The sequence below is a fragment of the Mastigoproctus giganteus genome, chromosome 10 (assembly GCF_048544385.1).
Source record: "Mastigoproctus giganteus isolate SK-2022 chromosome 10, ASM4854438v1, whole genome shotgun sequence".
In the NCBI taxonomy this organism is placed as follows: domain Eukaryota; kingdom Metazoa; phylum Arthropoda; class Arachnida; order Uropygi; family Thelyphonidae; genus Mastigoproctus; species Mastigoproctus giganteus.
In genome coordinates this window covers 71004372-71020723 of record NC_143584.1, presented here as the reverse complement: position 1 = coordinate 71020723, position 16352 = coordinate 71004372, and the positions used below count along the sequence as shown (strand labels likewise).

General features: G+C 40.5%; 1 protein-coding gene across 2 annotated transcripts in view; it reads right to left on the bottom strand.

Moving 5' to 3' along the window:
* LOC150079075 (single insulin-like growth factor-binding domain protein-2) overlaps window positions 1–16352 on the bottom strand; it is a 73840-nt gene that overhangs the window by 11544 nt on the left and 45944 nt on the right. For both annotated transcript variants that reach the window (XM_090382662.1, XM_090382663.1), the window contains one exon: window positions 10195–10318. In XM_090382662.1, coding sequence (XP_090238788.1) covers window positions 10195–10318 — 124 coding nt within the window. The remainder of the gene's footprint in view (window positions 1–10194; window positions 10319–16352) is intronic.

Genomic DNA, 16352 nt, shown 5'->3' with positions numbered 1-16352 from the left:
GAATAGATTGGGGTATTCACTGTTTTCTGTTTTTGTGCCTTCAGTCCCGTAAGTGATTTTTTTGGCAATTTCGGTTTGAACTTCTGCTGATTTATATTGGATTACTGCTTGTGCATATGTTTGCTTGTTTGTAGGCCATAGCTGTATTATTCTCCTTGCTTCTTGGTACGTTGTGTTGTGTTCTGTTTTGTATTTCTGAATTAGTTTTTCTTGTTTCCATTTTTCGCACGTTTTTGAGTAGGCTGGGTGTTCCCCTTTACAGTTTGTACATTTCAAGATGTTTGCAGAGCGAACTGTAGTCTCGTGTTCTTTAGAATCACATTTTGCTGAGTTTCCCATGCCATTTTTCGAATGTCCAAATTTCGGACATTTGTAACAACGTAGTGGATTTGGCAGTTCAGATATCCTGCTTTGACTGTTGTTGGAGGTTTTGGAGTATTAAAGGTTATATTAAGGGTTCTTGTTGGTATTATATTTCCATCACTTCGGATATTAATTCTCTTCACTCCTGTTACTCCTTGGCTTCTTAATTCTGTGAGCTCTTCCTCTGACACATTTAAGAGGTCCCACTCTGAGATCACCCCTGTGGAAGAATTCAGCGTGTTGTGTGGTGTTACAACTACTGGCATTCTTCCAAAAATTGTTGTTGATAGCAACTTCTGGGAGTTTTTGGGATTTTCTGTTTCCACCAGTATGTCTCCGGATCTCAGGCGTCGAACTGACTTTGGAGATCTTACTAGACCCTCTAATGTTTTCTGAATTACGAACGGAGACATACGTCCTAATGTCTGATCTCCTGTTGCATGTATGTCGGTATTTTTGGTGGGTCCATATCTGTCTTTTGTCTCTTTGACTTTGTGTTTTCTGTATCACTACTTGGTAGGGCTCATGTTTGCTCTTTTGGCCCAGGGAGTGTTATTTCCCTCTCCCAGGTTACCAGCCAAGCCACTAGGTTACCAGCACTGTGGACCAAATTCTCCTGACTTCAGTCCAATTAAACTCCTGTGGGGAATGGGAAGTGAGGCAAATGATCACACACACCGTCATTTTTTACGACATTGAGGAAAGCCTTGCAGGCAGCATGGCTGCAGATCTCTACGAATGTCTTCAAACATTTAGTAGAGCGGAGTCAAGGCAAATAGTGGCTGTTATCTGTGTGAAGTGGTCCAACACAGTATTAGGTAGGTTGCCACAATTCAGCGATCACTGAGTGTATACTAAATAAATAAAAATTAATAATAAAATAAACAACTTATATGTTTCTCTGTTCGCATAGATAGCTATCCAGCTGACCTTTGAATTTCCCCTGAATTTTTGGCCCCTTGTTCTGGAATCATTTATAATGAAAGTTTGGTTTTCATTCATTTTACTTTCCCTCTCTCAGCCTCAATAATGAAGCATAGACCTCAATGAGTTCTCTGTAAAGTGCTTGGTTGCCAAGCCCTGTAGCCCACATATTCGAAGTCTTTCCTCATCCAGGTGCCCTTATGCAGATCTTAAGTCCCAAACCAGTTGCCTGTCTTTAGCAAAGAGAGAAGCTCTGTCTTTTTTTAAGGTGTGATCTCCATACTTGGATACTGTGTTATAGTTCCGTTATGCAGTGGGTTTGTGACTTTCCTACCTCTACAGGCAAATGTTGGATAAATCATCGATAGGACACTATGGGCCTTCCTTGCTACCTGTCTATATCACTCGGATAACTTCATGTCTGCCCGTATTGCAAATCCGAAATCCTTCATTTTTTCCCCTCTACCGTTTTTAATTCCTAAGCGTATAAGTTATTTTGGGGTTGAAAACAAGTGTAAGACCTCGCATTTTGCTATATTCAAACATAGCTGCCACTTTACTGACCATCCAAGCCTCTCTAGCTCATCCTGAAGGAGCACTGCTTGTTTCTGGGAGAGTAACCACTCTCCCGATCTTCACATAATATGAAAATTTTGACACCACGCCCTCTATCCCTTCGTCAACGCCATTTTTAAAAATCATAAAAAAACATTGATCCCAGTATTGAATGTTGGGGAACCCTAAGGATAACCTATATGTTCCTGTAACCTATATGAATAAACAATAAGGTTGTTTGACTTAAGAGGTTTATTCTATTTAAAATAAATGTAATGTTCTATTTACATGTTAACAATGCTGCATTGTTATCGGTATTTTACTCATTGCGATGTTTTATTGGCAGAGTATACACCGATGAGCCAAAACATTATGACCAGCGAGTCGTTATGTAAATCGAAGCAACTGCAGGTGAACTACGGCGCGTGAGCGGGTCGGGACACGTTATAAAAAACACCCGATACTGAGCTCCGTTAATCAGTGTTACTCTTGTTCTTCAGATTGGAAAGGCAGCGGACTTAAGCGAGTTTGACAAAGGCCAAATTGTAATGGCCAGACGACTGGTTCAAAGATATCCGAAACGGCACGGTTGGTGGAATGCTCACGGTCAATCGTGGTTAGTGGTCCGAGGAGGGGGGGGACCCACGAACCGCCTGCGAGGTGTTGGACGACCATGACTTATCGATGCTCAAGGTGAGCGAAGACTCTTCCGGATGGTACGTGGCAACAGAAGGGCGACTGTGGCGCAACTCGCCGGTAATTGGAATGCTGGTGACGGGAGTAATGTCTCACAACACACGGTACATCGAACCCTGCTAAAAATGGGGCTGCGTAGCCGCAGGCTGCTCTGAGTGCACATGCTAACCACGGTTCACCGACGACAGCACCTATAATCGGCACGCGAGCATCAAAACTGGACCTTGAGTGATTGGAGAAGGTCGTCTGGTCCGATGAATCACGTTTCCTGTTGCACCACGTGGATGACCGGGTACATGTTCGTCATTTATCTGGGGAAGTGATGCGCCTGGATCCACTATGGGACGAAAACAAGCCGGTGGTTATGGTGCGATGCTTTTGGTTATGTTCTGCTGAGATACCCTGGGTCTCGTCATCCATGTGCCGGGCACTGTGACGTCTACCGCCTACTTAAACATCATCATGACAACGTCGGCCAATAGGTCAGAAGTCCAACAGGCACAACATACTACACGACACATGATCCACACACTTTTCAATCTCTGGTATTGACAGAGTACTGTCCCTCGATACAGTGAACAATCGCGAAGATGGGAGAAATACCTGGTGCCGTTTGACCCTCAACACACTTTGTACCTAAACATCATTGCTGACCAAGTACACCCTTCCATGGCAACGGTCTTCCCCTCTGGTGGTGCCGTCTTTCAGATAAGACTGGTTCGTGGAACATGAGGAAGACTTCCAGGCATTGCCTTGGCCTCAAAATTCCGCAGACATTAATTCTCGTCTAGCATCCGCGGATCGTGTTGGAACAGCAACTCCGATCTGAGGCGTCTCAACGTTACAGGAGTTAAAGGATCTGTATGTTACGTGTTGGTACCAGATACCACAAGACATTTAGAAATCTTGTAGCGTCCATGCCTCGCCAGGTACGAGCTGTTTGTCTGCATGTGGAGGACCAACATCATATTTGGTAGTTGGTCATAATGTTTTGGTTCATTAGTGTATATATACCGGGTGGTTATGAAATAAGTTTCACTATTCAGAAGACCCTAGTGTCAAAACGGTTAGATATAGCGCTGTGAAAATCGGTGGGTATGTCATTTAGGTTATGGGGAAGCGATTTGTTGAAGAAAAAACAAAATTAATTCAAATTTCTTTCACCAGGAGAGAAATTGGCACTGTAAACATGAGAGGGAATACTTAACTTAGATTTAGATTTTAATATCAGAACTTAGAAATCTACAAAAATTTCTCTGTGTGCTTTCCTTCACTTGAGATGACATTCTGAAAATGGAGGACTGCGTGCATTTTTTTTTCATTTATTTGTACACACAATTCTTTACAGATTATATACAAAAACTTACAGAGAAGATATATATACATTTTATATACAGTAGCATTCTCATTATACATATAAAAAATATATATATATATACTGTATTATATACGAACACGTGTGTGTGTGTGTTTTACCTGTATCAAGGGTGGCTCCTAGGCCTTAGCCCATCTCCACCTTGCACGTCTGTGTTGGTGCAGAAACTCTGCAAAGCTTTTTATCGCTTGTGTACGTCCACCTTGCCACCAGGGAGCAGCCAACACCTATGCAGCCGCTGCCTGCCCCCAGGCACAAGCAGCCTGCCTGGGTCTACTATTACCTTTAGTGCCTTGGGCACAATCCCTCACTCACCGGAGATAGTGCAATACCGGTGGGTGCCTGCAATACCGGTGGGTGCCAGCAATCCCGTCTCCAGGTTGCCCAAACCTGGAAACCAGCAAAAAAAAAAAAAAAAAAAAAAAAAAAAAACCAAGCCTCTGCAGATACAAGCCAGTTTGGAAACTCCAATAAACTTAGCGAAGTAAATATTTACATTTGTACAAAAGATAATAGAATTTTAACTCTAAATCCTAGCAATACAATTCAATTTACATCTCTTACAAGTCATCCTATTTATGTTTAATGGGATACGAACATTTATATTAACTTCTCAGCTGTCAGATTTATATTCGATTTTGGATTTGAGTTCTTAGTTGAAGTCTTTTCTTAAAGACCGATTCTGCAAAGGTCTCAAAGTTTGTTTTGTTCTCAACTAGTATTTTCACATTGTCCTCAGCTAGACCTGGAACCTGATTAAGTAGCAATACTCGATGGTCTGTATATTGCGGACAAAACAGTAAGACATGGATCCAGTCTTCCATTTGACCACAGGTGCAAAAAGGATCCGGCTCCAAACCTTTGTCGAATAGTTTGGCCCTCAGAGATCCATGGCCTGTTAATAAATACGTCGTAAACATGCTTGGTGCAAACCACGAAACAGAAGGTTGAGTAGAAGCAAACTCAACATTTTCAATATACTGTACTTCTTTGTGACTTCACCGTGCACAGACTCATTCCATCTACTTTGCCAAATACTAACCATTTCACTCCATAATCTTTTCCGTTCTGTCTTTAAGTTACTAACTGGATCGGTTGTAGTTCCCATAATAGATACCTGCAGTCCTTTCTTATGTTTATAAATCATGCCACGGTATAAGATAAATAAATCTAAAGGCAGTTCTCCTCCAAGGATTTGGAGGGCATTGTTTGATACTGTACGAGGGGCATTGTTTAGTGCCAGAAGCATTGTTCTTTGAATTGATAGTAGCTTATTTTTAATTTTCACCTTAACGACGTTCTGATGCCAAATACCTGCAACGTACGATACTATAGGCAGAAATATTGCTTTATAATATAGTTTCATGGTCTTTTTATTCAAACCCCAGTCTCTTTTGGAGATTTTTATGACCGAAGCGGTAAACTTTCTAAATTTTTCCTTCAGTTTGGTGACATGAGGGAGAAAGGTTAATTTATCATCGAGAATTATGCCAAGATATTTGTTTTGAGGAACATAAGGTATCTGTAAACCATTCAGTTGAATTCTTGGTGGTCTTCCATAATTAAAGTGGTTTTTAAATGTCATGAAATTTGTTTTACTCGAAGATATCTTGAGCTTGTTGATGTCAGCTCATGCCACCAAGTCATCTAATATGGGTTGAATTTTGTCCTCTAATACCTTACGTGACCTTCCTTCTATGGCAATAACGAGATCATTGGCGTAGGCCACCTTTAGAGAATCTTCGTGTGTTTTCGTGAGCCACTGATCTAGTACGGACTGCGTGCAACACAGTTTCACGTAGCATGTCATTGGGGATGTTGGCTGCATGCTGTTTAATATTTGCTTTCAAATCGACAAGTGTCTGTATGCCGCCACGGTAAACTCTGTCTTTCAGGTATCGCCATAGCCTCAGTCTTTCAGGTATCACAGGTGAGATCTGTGGTCGGGCTGGCCAGAACTGCAGAAAGTTCCTAGAAATGATGCGATCATTTCCGAATGTTGGACGGAGCAGTTCCTTCACTTGTCGACCAATGTGGGGAGGGGCACCATCTTGCATGAACACTATGGTCTCCAAGCATTGTCTTTCTTGCAGAGTGGGAATAATGTGATCTCTTAGAAGAGCACAGTACCGTGCACTAGTTACCTGAGTGCACTTTACGGAGCCATGAGGTGTAGACTCTTCAAAGGAAAATTGTCCGATTATAAACTCTGCTGTGAATGCACACCTCTCTCAGTCTCAACACAAATATGGACTTTGTATCTTTCATGCAGAGCAGAAACGAGAAGTTCCCCTTATTCGACAGTGTTTTGTGCATTTACAGCTCCATGAAGAGTGAAATGTGCCTCATCAGACCACAAGATCATTCGAGTCCATGTATCGTAAAGTTCCATACGAGCCAGAAATCGTAGAGCAAAGTCTATTCATTGTTGCTGACGACAGGACTTTAGTTGTTTACGGGAACCACCGTAAAATTATTCGAAGCACTTTACGTACAGTAGACCAAGGAAGGTTCATGTCTCTTGACACACCTCTGGCACTACTGACTGATTGTGTTTCGCATTGTGACCATTGCATCCGCTACTGCATTCACTACCTCCGTTCCAATACATGGTCGTCCCTGCCTGGAATTACACTTAACTCCCCAGTCGGTCGCTTCAAATTTCTTTATTAGTTTTCGAAACCCCTCTGACACCAAAGGTCCTTTATGCAAGCCCTTTAAGTTTACGATATTCACGTAGTGCCACATTAGCGTTACTATTATTCTGGTAGAACAGTTTTACTAAAAGAGCACGTTCCTTTTTTGCAAGAGCCATAATGGTTATTGACGATGGCATTGGCTTTTCTGCTTTTATCTAACAGCATCCTGTTATTTGTCATTTGCGTAAGCAGCGTGTCTTGAAGTAAATGACAACTTTTACATAAAATGTGCAGCGCAGTTTTCTCCTAATGGCGGAAATTTGAACTAATTTTTTTGTTCTACAAATCGCTTCCCCATACCCTAAATGACATACCCAGCGATTTCCACAGCGCTAAAAAGGTGGAGATGGGCTTATGTCTAGGAGCCACCCTTCATATCAGGACACACACAATCAATCTTAACCGTTTTGACATTATTAAACTTATTTAATAAATGCTTGCTAGAAGGGCTTTTACCTATTGAATGGAAGCTTGCGCTCTTAAAAATCTTGCATAAACGGGAAAGGCAAAAAGAAACACCAGAGCATACAGGCCAATCTCTTTATTGGCCAATCTTGGCAAATTATTTGAAAGGATGATTGCCCCAATGCTTTTAAAATTATTTACAGAGCATAAACTCTCCTCTGATTGCCAGTTCGGATTCAAAAAAGGACGAACCACTGAGGACGCAATCTCAACCTTGCTGACATACATTCAGGACGCAAACAGCAAATATGTTCTTGCTGATTTTATTGACTTTGAGGGCGCTTTCGATTCCCACTGGTGGGTGAGTGCTCTCAGGTCACTGTAACTGGCAAAGTGTGATGACTATCTGTTCAAACTCCTTAGATCTTACTTTAAGGACCGACAAATTAGAGTATGTGCAAAGCATTTATCATACACGACTACCGTTTCAAGAGGATGCCCTCAGGGTTCAGTCTTGGGACCTCTCTTCTGGAATGCAGTGCTAGACCAGTTGCTCACGAAGGATAGCGATGAGTTCATCAAAGTTGCATATGCAGATGACTTGGTGGTGGCAATGCAGGGAGGATCAAGACAAATTCTCGAACAAAAAATTCAGTCAGATTTGAATAATTTAGTGGCATGGGCGGGTTTAAATAAACTAAAGATTTCTGTTACCAAGACCAATTTCATGGTGTTTAAACACCACTTCGATTATGAAAGGCCGCCAAAGGTAACCCTATATGGTACTCAAATTCCATATGTAGAGAACACCAAGTATTTGGCTTTAACTTTAGATGATCGTCTCAGGTTTCATGTACATGTCAATAAAATCAATGAAAAAATCAAAAGGTTCGTAGCTGCAGGTGTTAGAATTTCCCGCAAGGAATGGGGTTTATCCCAAAAAAACTCTGGTATTGTACTACAAGACGATATTTCTTCCCATTGTAGTTTATGGTGCTGGTATTTGGTTTGCGGCTACTACCAAGGTTACAACTAAAGCCAAGCTTCTGTCCCTGCAACGTACAATGCTGCTTACAGTTATATGCACTCCCAGGACAGTGTCGACAAATGCCTTACAGGTTATTGCAGGTACCATCCCCTTGGATTTACACATTATTTTCCGAGGTATTGTATATAACTTAAAGAAGGGAAGGGCGTTACAAATACAGAATATCACCTCTAATTCAAATAACAACATAAAGGAGGAAAAACGTAGAATTTGGTGTGAGCTTGTGAATTGCTGGCAGCAACGTTGGGATTTGAGTGAGTATGGAACCATTACAAGAGGGTTCATTCCAGCCGTAAGCTTTGCAATGGACAGGAGGGTGTCTTCTTAGTTTGCTCCCATCATGACCACGAGTTACTTAATCACTGGATATGGCTTAAGGGCCAGACTATTTGAAAGAGGATTAGAACCTGACCCCTACTGTTCGTGCGGTGAGGCTGAATCTTGGAGACATGTCATCCTTGAATGCGGAATGTATACTTCAGACAGGCAGGGATTCCTCAATAGGTTACCAAACCTCACGGAGAATAATTTACCTCTCTTGGTTCAGAGGTGGGACATCTTTGCTTTGCTTCAGAAATTCTCGGCAAAAGTTTTTAAAAGAAGACAGGAGTTAAGAAATCTATTGCAAGATACGAATTAAGGGAAGTGCTGCACATTTGACGACAGAACGCTTCGTGTACTGTCATCTTTATAGGATGTTTCTGGTTTACAGTGCGAGTTGATCTTCTGCTCCTGGATACCCAAATGCAGGCTTGCATTTGTGGATGGACTCTAAGTGGAGATAATGTTAATCTAAGTGTTAATGTTAATGTTTTCTAACTATTATTGTTAAGTTAATGTCATTCTAAGTATATGTATTTACTATTTACATGTAAATAATTGTATAATGTTGCTTTTGTTTCAACAAGTATATATTGTTCCTAGTTGGAATTTTTTTATTATTATTATTTTTTTATTTATTATTTATTTATTTTTTTCCCTGGCCTCCAAGTTTGGGCAGCCTTGGGGGCGGGATTGCTGGCACCTACCAGTATAGCACTACTTTCGGTAGGTGTGGGATTTGTGCATTACAGCACACACAGAGAATGGTTGATCCAGGTGTTGGTTAGACCCTGGTGGCGAAATGGCCTGACATAACACTCTTTTTTTCAGGTCTGTTTTGCAGAGGTTCTGAGCTTTTGCAGGAGTAATAGTGGAGATGGGCTTATGTCTAGGAGCCACCCTTCATATCAGGATACACAAAAGCAAATGCACAGAAAGACTACAGCATATATAAGAGTATGTATATAAAATCTGTATATAAATCTTGTATATAAATTCATTAATATGTGTTATTAATATATGTTATTATTCATTAATATATTCATTAATATAAATTCATTAATTCATTAATTAGATGCTAGAACTAGGGGACATAAATTCAAGTTACGGGGGGGGGAAATGTTTAGGTTGGACTGCAGGAAGTTTTATTTTAGCCAGCGAGTTATAAATTACTGGAATAAGTTGCCTTCATGGGTGGTAGAGGCCGACAGTTTGGGGAAATTCAAAGGTCATCTGGATAGTACTTTCGGGTAAGGGAAGCGCATAGGATGATATGTTTAATTTCTTTATTTATAATTTATTTTATTTATATATATATATATATTTTTTTTTTTATTATTTATTAATTATTATTATTTAGTTATTTATTTTATTTATTTATTTTTTGTTTTTATCATTGTTTTGTTTGGATTTTTTTTTTTTTTTTTTTTGGCTGGTGCAGCATAAGCCATAGGCTTTCTTGCACCATGCGGCCGTTACTAATACTAATACTAATACTATGTATCTTGAGAATGTATATACAGTTGTATGTTAATAAATAAAATAATAAAATAACCGTTTTGACACTAGGGTCTTCTGAATAGGGAAACTTATTTTATAACCACCCGGTATATATATATATATATATATATATATATATATTATTATTTTTATTTTATTTTTTATTTTTTTAAACTTATCACTTTTGTGACTTTCTTCATTCTGGATAGCATTTATTTGGACAATCATCCTCTTTTTATACACATTTTTGAAGTCGCACATTTTAATTATAACCTCCCTTTATAAAAAAAAAAAAGAGAGACACTTACTTTGGAACAGACACTACAGCATTCACACATATCCAAAACTTCTCCATAGTGACACTCATTACTAGGTGGACACCGATACTCGCTGCAGTCGGGGCATAACAATTCCAGAGATGCTGGCAGGCAGCTAAACAATGAAATATGCATGCAAGTGATGAATATTTTATTTCAGTTATGCATTACAAATCATCTCTTTTTAACAACCCATGGATATGGAACCATCATCTCTTTTTAACAACCCATGGATATGGAACCACATCAGTGGGTTGTGATGGAGTGCATTGGAAACTATGGAAATAGAAGGATTGAATGAAGAGGTAAAATTTACGCTATGCCTTCTTATGAAGTGTGGTAGGAAACGCAGTTCGTTTGGGGAGGGGAAGTTTATCGTAACCTTATTGCTGCCTTTTGAATAGTGATAATTTTTATAAGGAAATTTTCGGGGTAGAACGCCATGGAAACTATATTGTATGGTAGATTTGGGAGTCATAGAAAGTTAATACATTTTGAAAAGAGAATTCCGAGAGGGAAAGGCAGTGCTCTAACAATTTTTATTTGTTTCAATGCCCAGGCTTCCTATCCACCACGGAGTCCAAAGAGACGTCCACTTTACACGGAAAGCAATAAATATGCTCTAAAGTAGGAAGCTAGGGTGCCAGCTTCCTACTTCCTACAAAATTCAGGTTGCCAGCCTGAATTTTGTTTCTCAGACCATAAGGGGAGAGACATGGCATTGACACAATTCACCCTTGAGGACGAACTAACTGGATGATTGATCCTGGGCGATCCATCCCAGAACTTCCCCTGTCGTTGAAACAGGAACCAATGATGTGTTGAAGACAAGCTCCTCAATCAGCAGATTCTCCTTTCCGAGTTTCCACGGGTCGCAGCTCACCGCAAACATGCGGATTCTTATGGTGTTATCCCGGAACCCAGGCTGTTGGCATTGGATCCCAGTGATGCTAATCTGGAGACCAGGAGTATCACTGGGAGGTCTCCTCGCCACGTATAAGTTCCCGCATGGTGTAACGATTTGCACCTAACGTTATACTAGACATGACCCGGAGTATATTCATTTTCTTAATGCAAATACTTTATAAATGTTTAACATGCTCTTGGAAGTCTAGCTTGTTATCAAAAATTAGCGCTTGTTATCAAAAATCGTGCTTGGAGAGTAATTGGAATCAATTGCTCTCCAAGCACGATTGGAAAAGAATGGTTGACTTAAGTGTAACTCGGGTTAAAATTGCTTCTTGCAGATGCAGATTTCTGGTTTGATAGTCTGTATCCATTTTGAGCTGCTGGAATGAGTACACGGAAGGGCAACGAGGTTGGTGAGCGGAAAGGCTTCAGTTCTGCAAATTGTAGCGTCTGGAGACTAGGCACCTGTGAGGTGATCTGATTCAGGTCTATAAAGCTTTGAATGGGTTAGCGAGGTAAACGCTGATGGGATTCTTTCTATTGCCCAGGCCACACACACACACACATGAGCGGTCACAAATTCAAATTGAAGAAGGACGGCTTTTGTGTGGAAGTTTGAAGAAGAATTTGATTGATAGGAACTCTTGAGTCTAAGAGTATGGCTACCTCCATGAGCACTATTTTTAAGAGACCTGCTTTCTTGAAAGAGAATATAAATTTTACTGAAGGGGACACTTCTGGTATTAAATTTGTCTTTTTTTAAGCAGATATCCACAGAATGATAACGAATGATTTGTTCATAGATGTCATCTGTGTCGTTGTGAAGCTTCTGCAAATTCGACTGGAATTTGCAGATGAATTCTGAAGTTCCAGTGGAATTTGCACAGAATTAATCATTCACCATGTTGTTCATTTATTTAGGTTTAATTAGAAGTTGAATCTACTTACTTTTTAAGGGCGGTCTATTTGGGACGATCAGTATTCACTTTTTTACTTTTTCTGGAAGAGTGGACCTGTTCCATATCGTCTTCCGCATAGAGATGTAGAATGACTTTACCTTGTAATTCTCAGCGATATCCGTAAGGGAGGTATCAACTGATTTATTCATAATACTGTATAGTAATAGTATTCGTCAAGGTATATTCGTCATATAGGTAACTATCCAATTGACCTTTTTAATTTATTCAAACTGACAGCCTGAACTACCTGGGAGGGCAACATGTGTATCGATTAACATCTGAAGTGCCTGGTTGCAGAGTTCTGTAGCCCACGTAATCTTTGTCTTTCCTTTTACGGTCGTCGTTTTCTGATCTCGCCATTCCAGTTGCCCGTTTTTGGGCCCTCTCAAGAAGCTCAGTGTCTTTTTTTCAGATGTGGCCTCCATATTTGAACACAGTATTCCTCCATATGTGGTCTTTCATTGCCTTATACAGTGTGATTATGACCTCCCCCCCTCTCTCTCTACAGGATAATGTTCGATAACGTTCGAGCACTGGTGGGGGGAACCCTATGGTAGCCGAAGCTACAGTCAGGAAGAGCCCAGTAAAAAAAAAAAAAAAAAAAAGTGGAAGTTAGTATTGGGAAGACAGGAAGTGGAAGGGGGGTTACAGTAGTAGAGAGAATGAGGAGGAAGTAGTGAAGGCGCCCACCTGGTTGAAAGTGGAACAGAAGAGGAGGGACCCCAGGCTGGATGGCAGTGGGGTTACCCACCAGGTGAAGGGGGCCACCCAGGTTGGGGGAAGGGGTTGTGGAGTAAGAGAACAACCAACCCAGGTGGTAGGAGTGAAGGATCATAGGGAAAGGGATCCCTATGTTGGAGTGCCTGTTTGCTGCTCGTTCCCACGCTGATCAGCGTCTGCGTCTCACAACACGCCTGCTAAGTAGTTAGTGTGCTGTCTGTTTAGGTGGTCCTACCAGTCCTTTCGGAGGAGGGGTTAGGGGACAGGCAATTTTTTCCACTCATAAACCGCATTAATTCTCTATTCTTATTCTGGTTGTGTAGTTTTTTTTTCTTACGTTTTACACTAATTTATGCATTTTTCTTACACTTTCTGTTAGGTAATATAGATTTCCCCACCCCACATCCATCCATCTTCTTTCTCACACCGGCGGGAGGGAATGCAATGGTGTATAGTGTACTTGCTATACTAAATATCTAATAATTAAAATTAAGTGGCTAGAGACTAAGGGTTAGTAAATACTTAAATTAATATATGGTTTGCACCCTTTCACGGTCACAGACATACTCTCATTTATACAATTCTTTTTCAATTAAGGTGCAGCCCCAGCTGCAGATTATGAAAACTAGGGGGGGGGGTACTCTGTGTGTTGTTATTAGTATAAAGTACTGTATTTCTAATAAATATATTGTGGTTAACTATGAATGCATAGTGCAGCCAGTTTTATCGTTCCTTCACTCACTCCCATTTACCACAGCACTTAATCACTCTCTCTTGCTCTCTTGCTTCCACCTTCATTCATTTTACTAATCCCTCTCAGAGCCTTATAAACCTCAGTCAGGTCACCTCTGAGGTGCCTGGTTGCCAAGCTCTGTAGCCAACATAATCGGACTCTTTCTTCACACGGTCATCCTTTTGCCGATCTCACCATTCAAGTTGCCCGTCTTTTGATCCTTTCAAGAAGCTCGATGTCTTTTTGTTTTTCAGATGACGTCTCCATACCTGAACAGAGTATTCCAAATGTGGTCTTACAATTGGGTTATACAGTGGGATTATGACCTCCCTATCTCCAGAGGATAGCGTTCGAAAAATCATTGATAGGACGCCATGGGCTTTCCTTGCTGTCTGTTTACACAGTTCAGAAAACTTCATATCTGCCCATATTGTAACTCCCAGATCCATTTCCTCCTCCAATGTTTTTATTTCAACCTCACTAAGTGTATAGTTTACTTGTGGGTTGCTGTTCCTCAAGTGTTAAGACCTTGCATTTAGCAGCGTTAAAATATAGCTGCCATTTCTCTGGCCATCTTTGAAGTCTGTTCAAGTCATCCTGAAGAAGCGATGCTTGGTACTGATCATTAACAATTATGCCAATCTGTACCTCATCTGCAAATTTTGACATCACGCCTTCGATCCCTTCGTCAATGTCATTTATGAAAATGAGAAACAGTGGTCCAGGAAGAGAACTTTGAGAGATCCCATTCGTTACACTAATCTGAAGAATATCCATTAATCACAAACCTCTGCCTTCTGCCCTGCAGCTACTCAGTAATCCATCTTAGAACCTTACCAGTAAAGTCAACATGTAAAAGCTTATATAGCAACTTCTCACGAGGCCCAAAATAAACTACGTGGAAAATTATTCCTTAAATCCAGCTCATGAGTAACTGTGTCAAAATAGTACTGTTAGTAAAACATGATTTATTCTTAACAAAGCCAGCCATGTTGTGTGTCCTTCAGAATGCCATACCTAGGTAAATGTTCCTGGATCGCACTCTTAATCACTGCCTCTAAGATTTTTCCTACCACTGAAGTCAGACTAATCGTTCTGTAGTTACCAACTTCACTTTTAGAACCGCTTTTATGTATTGGTGAAACATCGGCACTTCTGAAATCCAAAGGAATCTCCCTTGAATCTAAAGATTCCGCATAATTAACCGCAATGGTTCAATACACTCCTTTGCGCTCTCCCTTAAAAATTACAGGTATATGTCATCAACTCCGGGAGCCTTTATGCTCAAAAAGTTTTTTGTAATACACAATCATTTATAATTAAGACATCACTAATTTCATATGGCTCAGCTTCTTCTCAGCATAAAGGCTGTATGATTAGCACAGGTTTTGAGAACAAGTGGAGAAATACCATCGGGACCTGGAGCTTTCTTAGCATCAAGATTCGTCAAAATCCTTCTGACATCCTTTTCACGGAAGACCACAGGAGGCATTGAATGGAGCGTGTTGGGAATGGTGGGAGGTTTTTACCAAGATCATTAATACATGAGTTGGAAGAAAAAAGGGATGCTAGCAGGTCAGCTTTATCTTTGTCTGAAGTGACAACAGAACCATCTGGTTTGGACAGAGGTGGTAGCAGAGATGGGCAAAAGTTGCGGCCAATAGCTTTGGCAAGAGACCAGAATGCTCGGCTACCATTAGGGCAAGAAGCAAGTTTTCTACTCTTAGCCTGTTCAAACTCTAGTTTGGACTGATTAATAACTACTTTACAATTGGTGCGCGCTTTGGTGTAGGCAAAAAATGAAACTGAAGAATTAGAAACAAGCCAATTACGATATGCAACATTCTTCTCTTGAACAGCCTTAGTACATATCTTGGAAAACCACGGTTTAGATAAAGTACGAGATTTTAAAGTGGAGTGTGGGATAAAGGCTTCCATTCCTGCAAGAATAATTTCACTGACACGATTTGAGCAAACGTTGATATCAGAAGTTTTGAAACAGTAATCCGACCAAAGAAAAGAAGAAAAGAAATGTCGCAGGTCATCCCATTTTTCATTCTTGTAATGCACAACACGAGGTTGGGAATAGCCATGAGATAAAGGCTCCATTGGAGAAGAGACAATCACCAAGTTGTGATCTGAAGTGCCTAAAGGACCTCTCACTTCGACCGTGTATTTAGAAGAGTTGTTTGTGAGAAAAAGATCAAGCGTGTTGGCTGTATGATTACGATTGTCCAGTATTCTTGTAGGTAATTGAACAATCTGTGCAAGGTCATTAGAAATTGCAAAAGCCGCAGCATCTCGACCAGCTGGGTCGGTGTGACTAGAAAACGGAAGCCCAGCTGGTGCTGTGAATATTAAAATCACAAAAAAAATTACCTCACTGTTAGGAACGTTGGACTGGAGAAAGTCAAGTTGGAAAGAGAGGAAGTCAAAGAACTCCAAGTGATTAGTGGAGTTGGGAAAACGGTAGAGACAACAGATGAATTTGACACAATGAGGTAGAGAGATTTTAAGCCAGAGAAGATCAAAAAGAGGAGATTCCAAATTGCCAAGTCTCTGACAGGGAATATCAGAACGGACATATGCACAAGTACCACCTTTGAGGCGAAAGGAATCATACAGCAAATAATTTGGGAATCTGAGATGAGCAGTAGTTGAATCAACCGATAACTGAGATTCTGTCAGAAAAAGTACATGGTGTTTGGCAGACTGCAAGTGGAAATGGACATCGTTGAGATTAGAATTGAGACCACGTATATTTGTGAAATGAATTAGTAAGTGTTTGGGAAGTTTAGATCTTTTCGCAGATAAGCTTGCTGTATTAG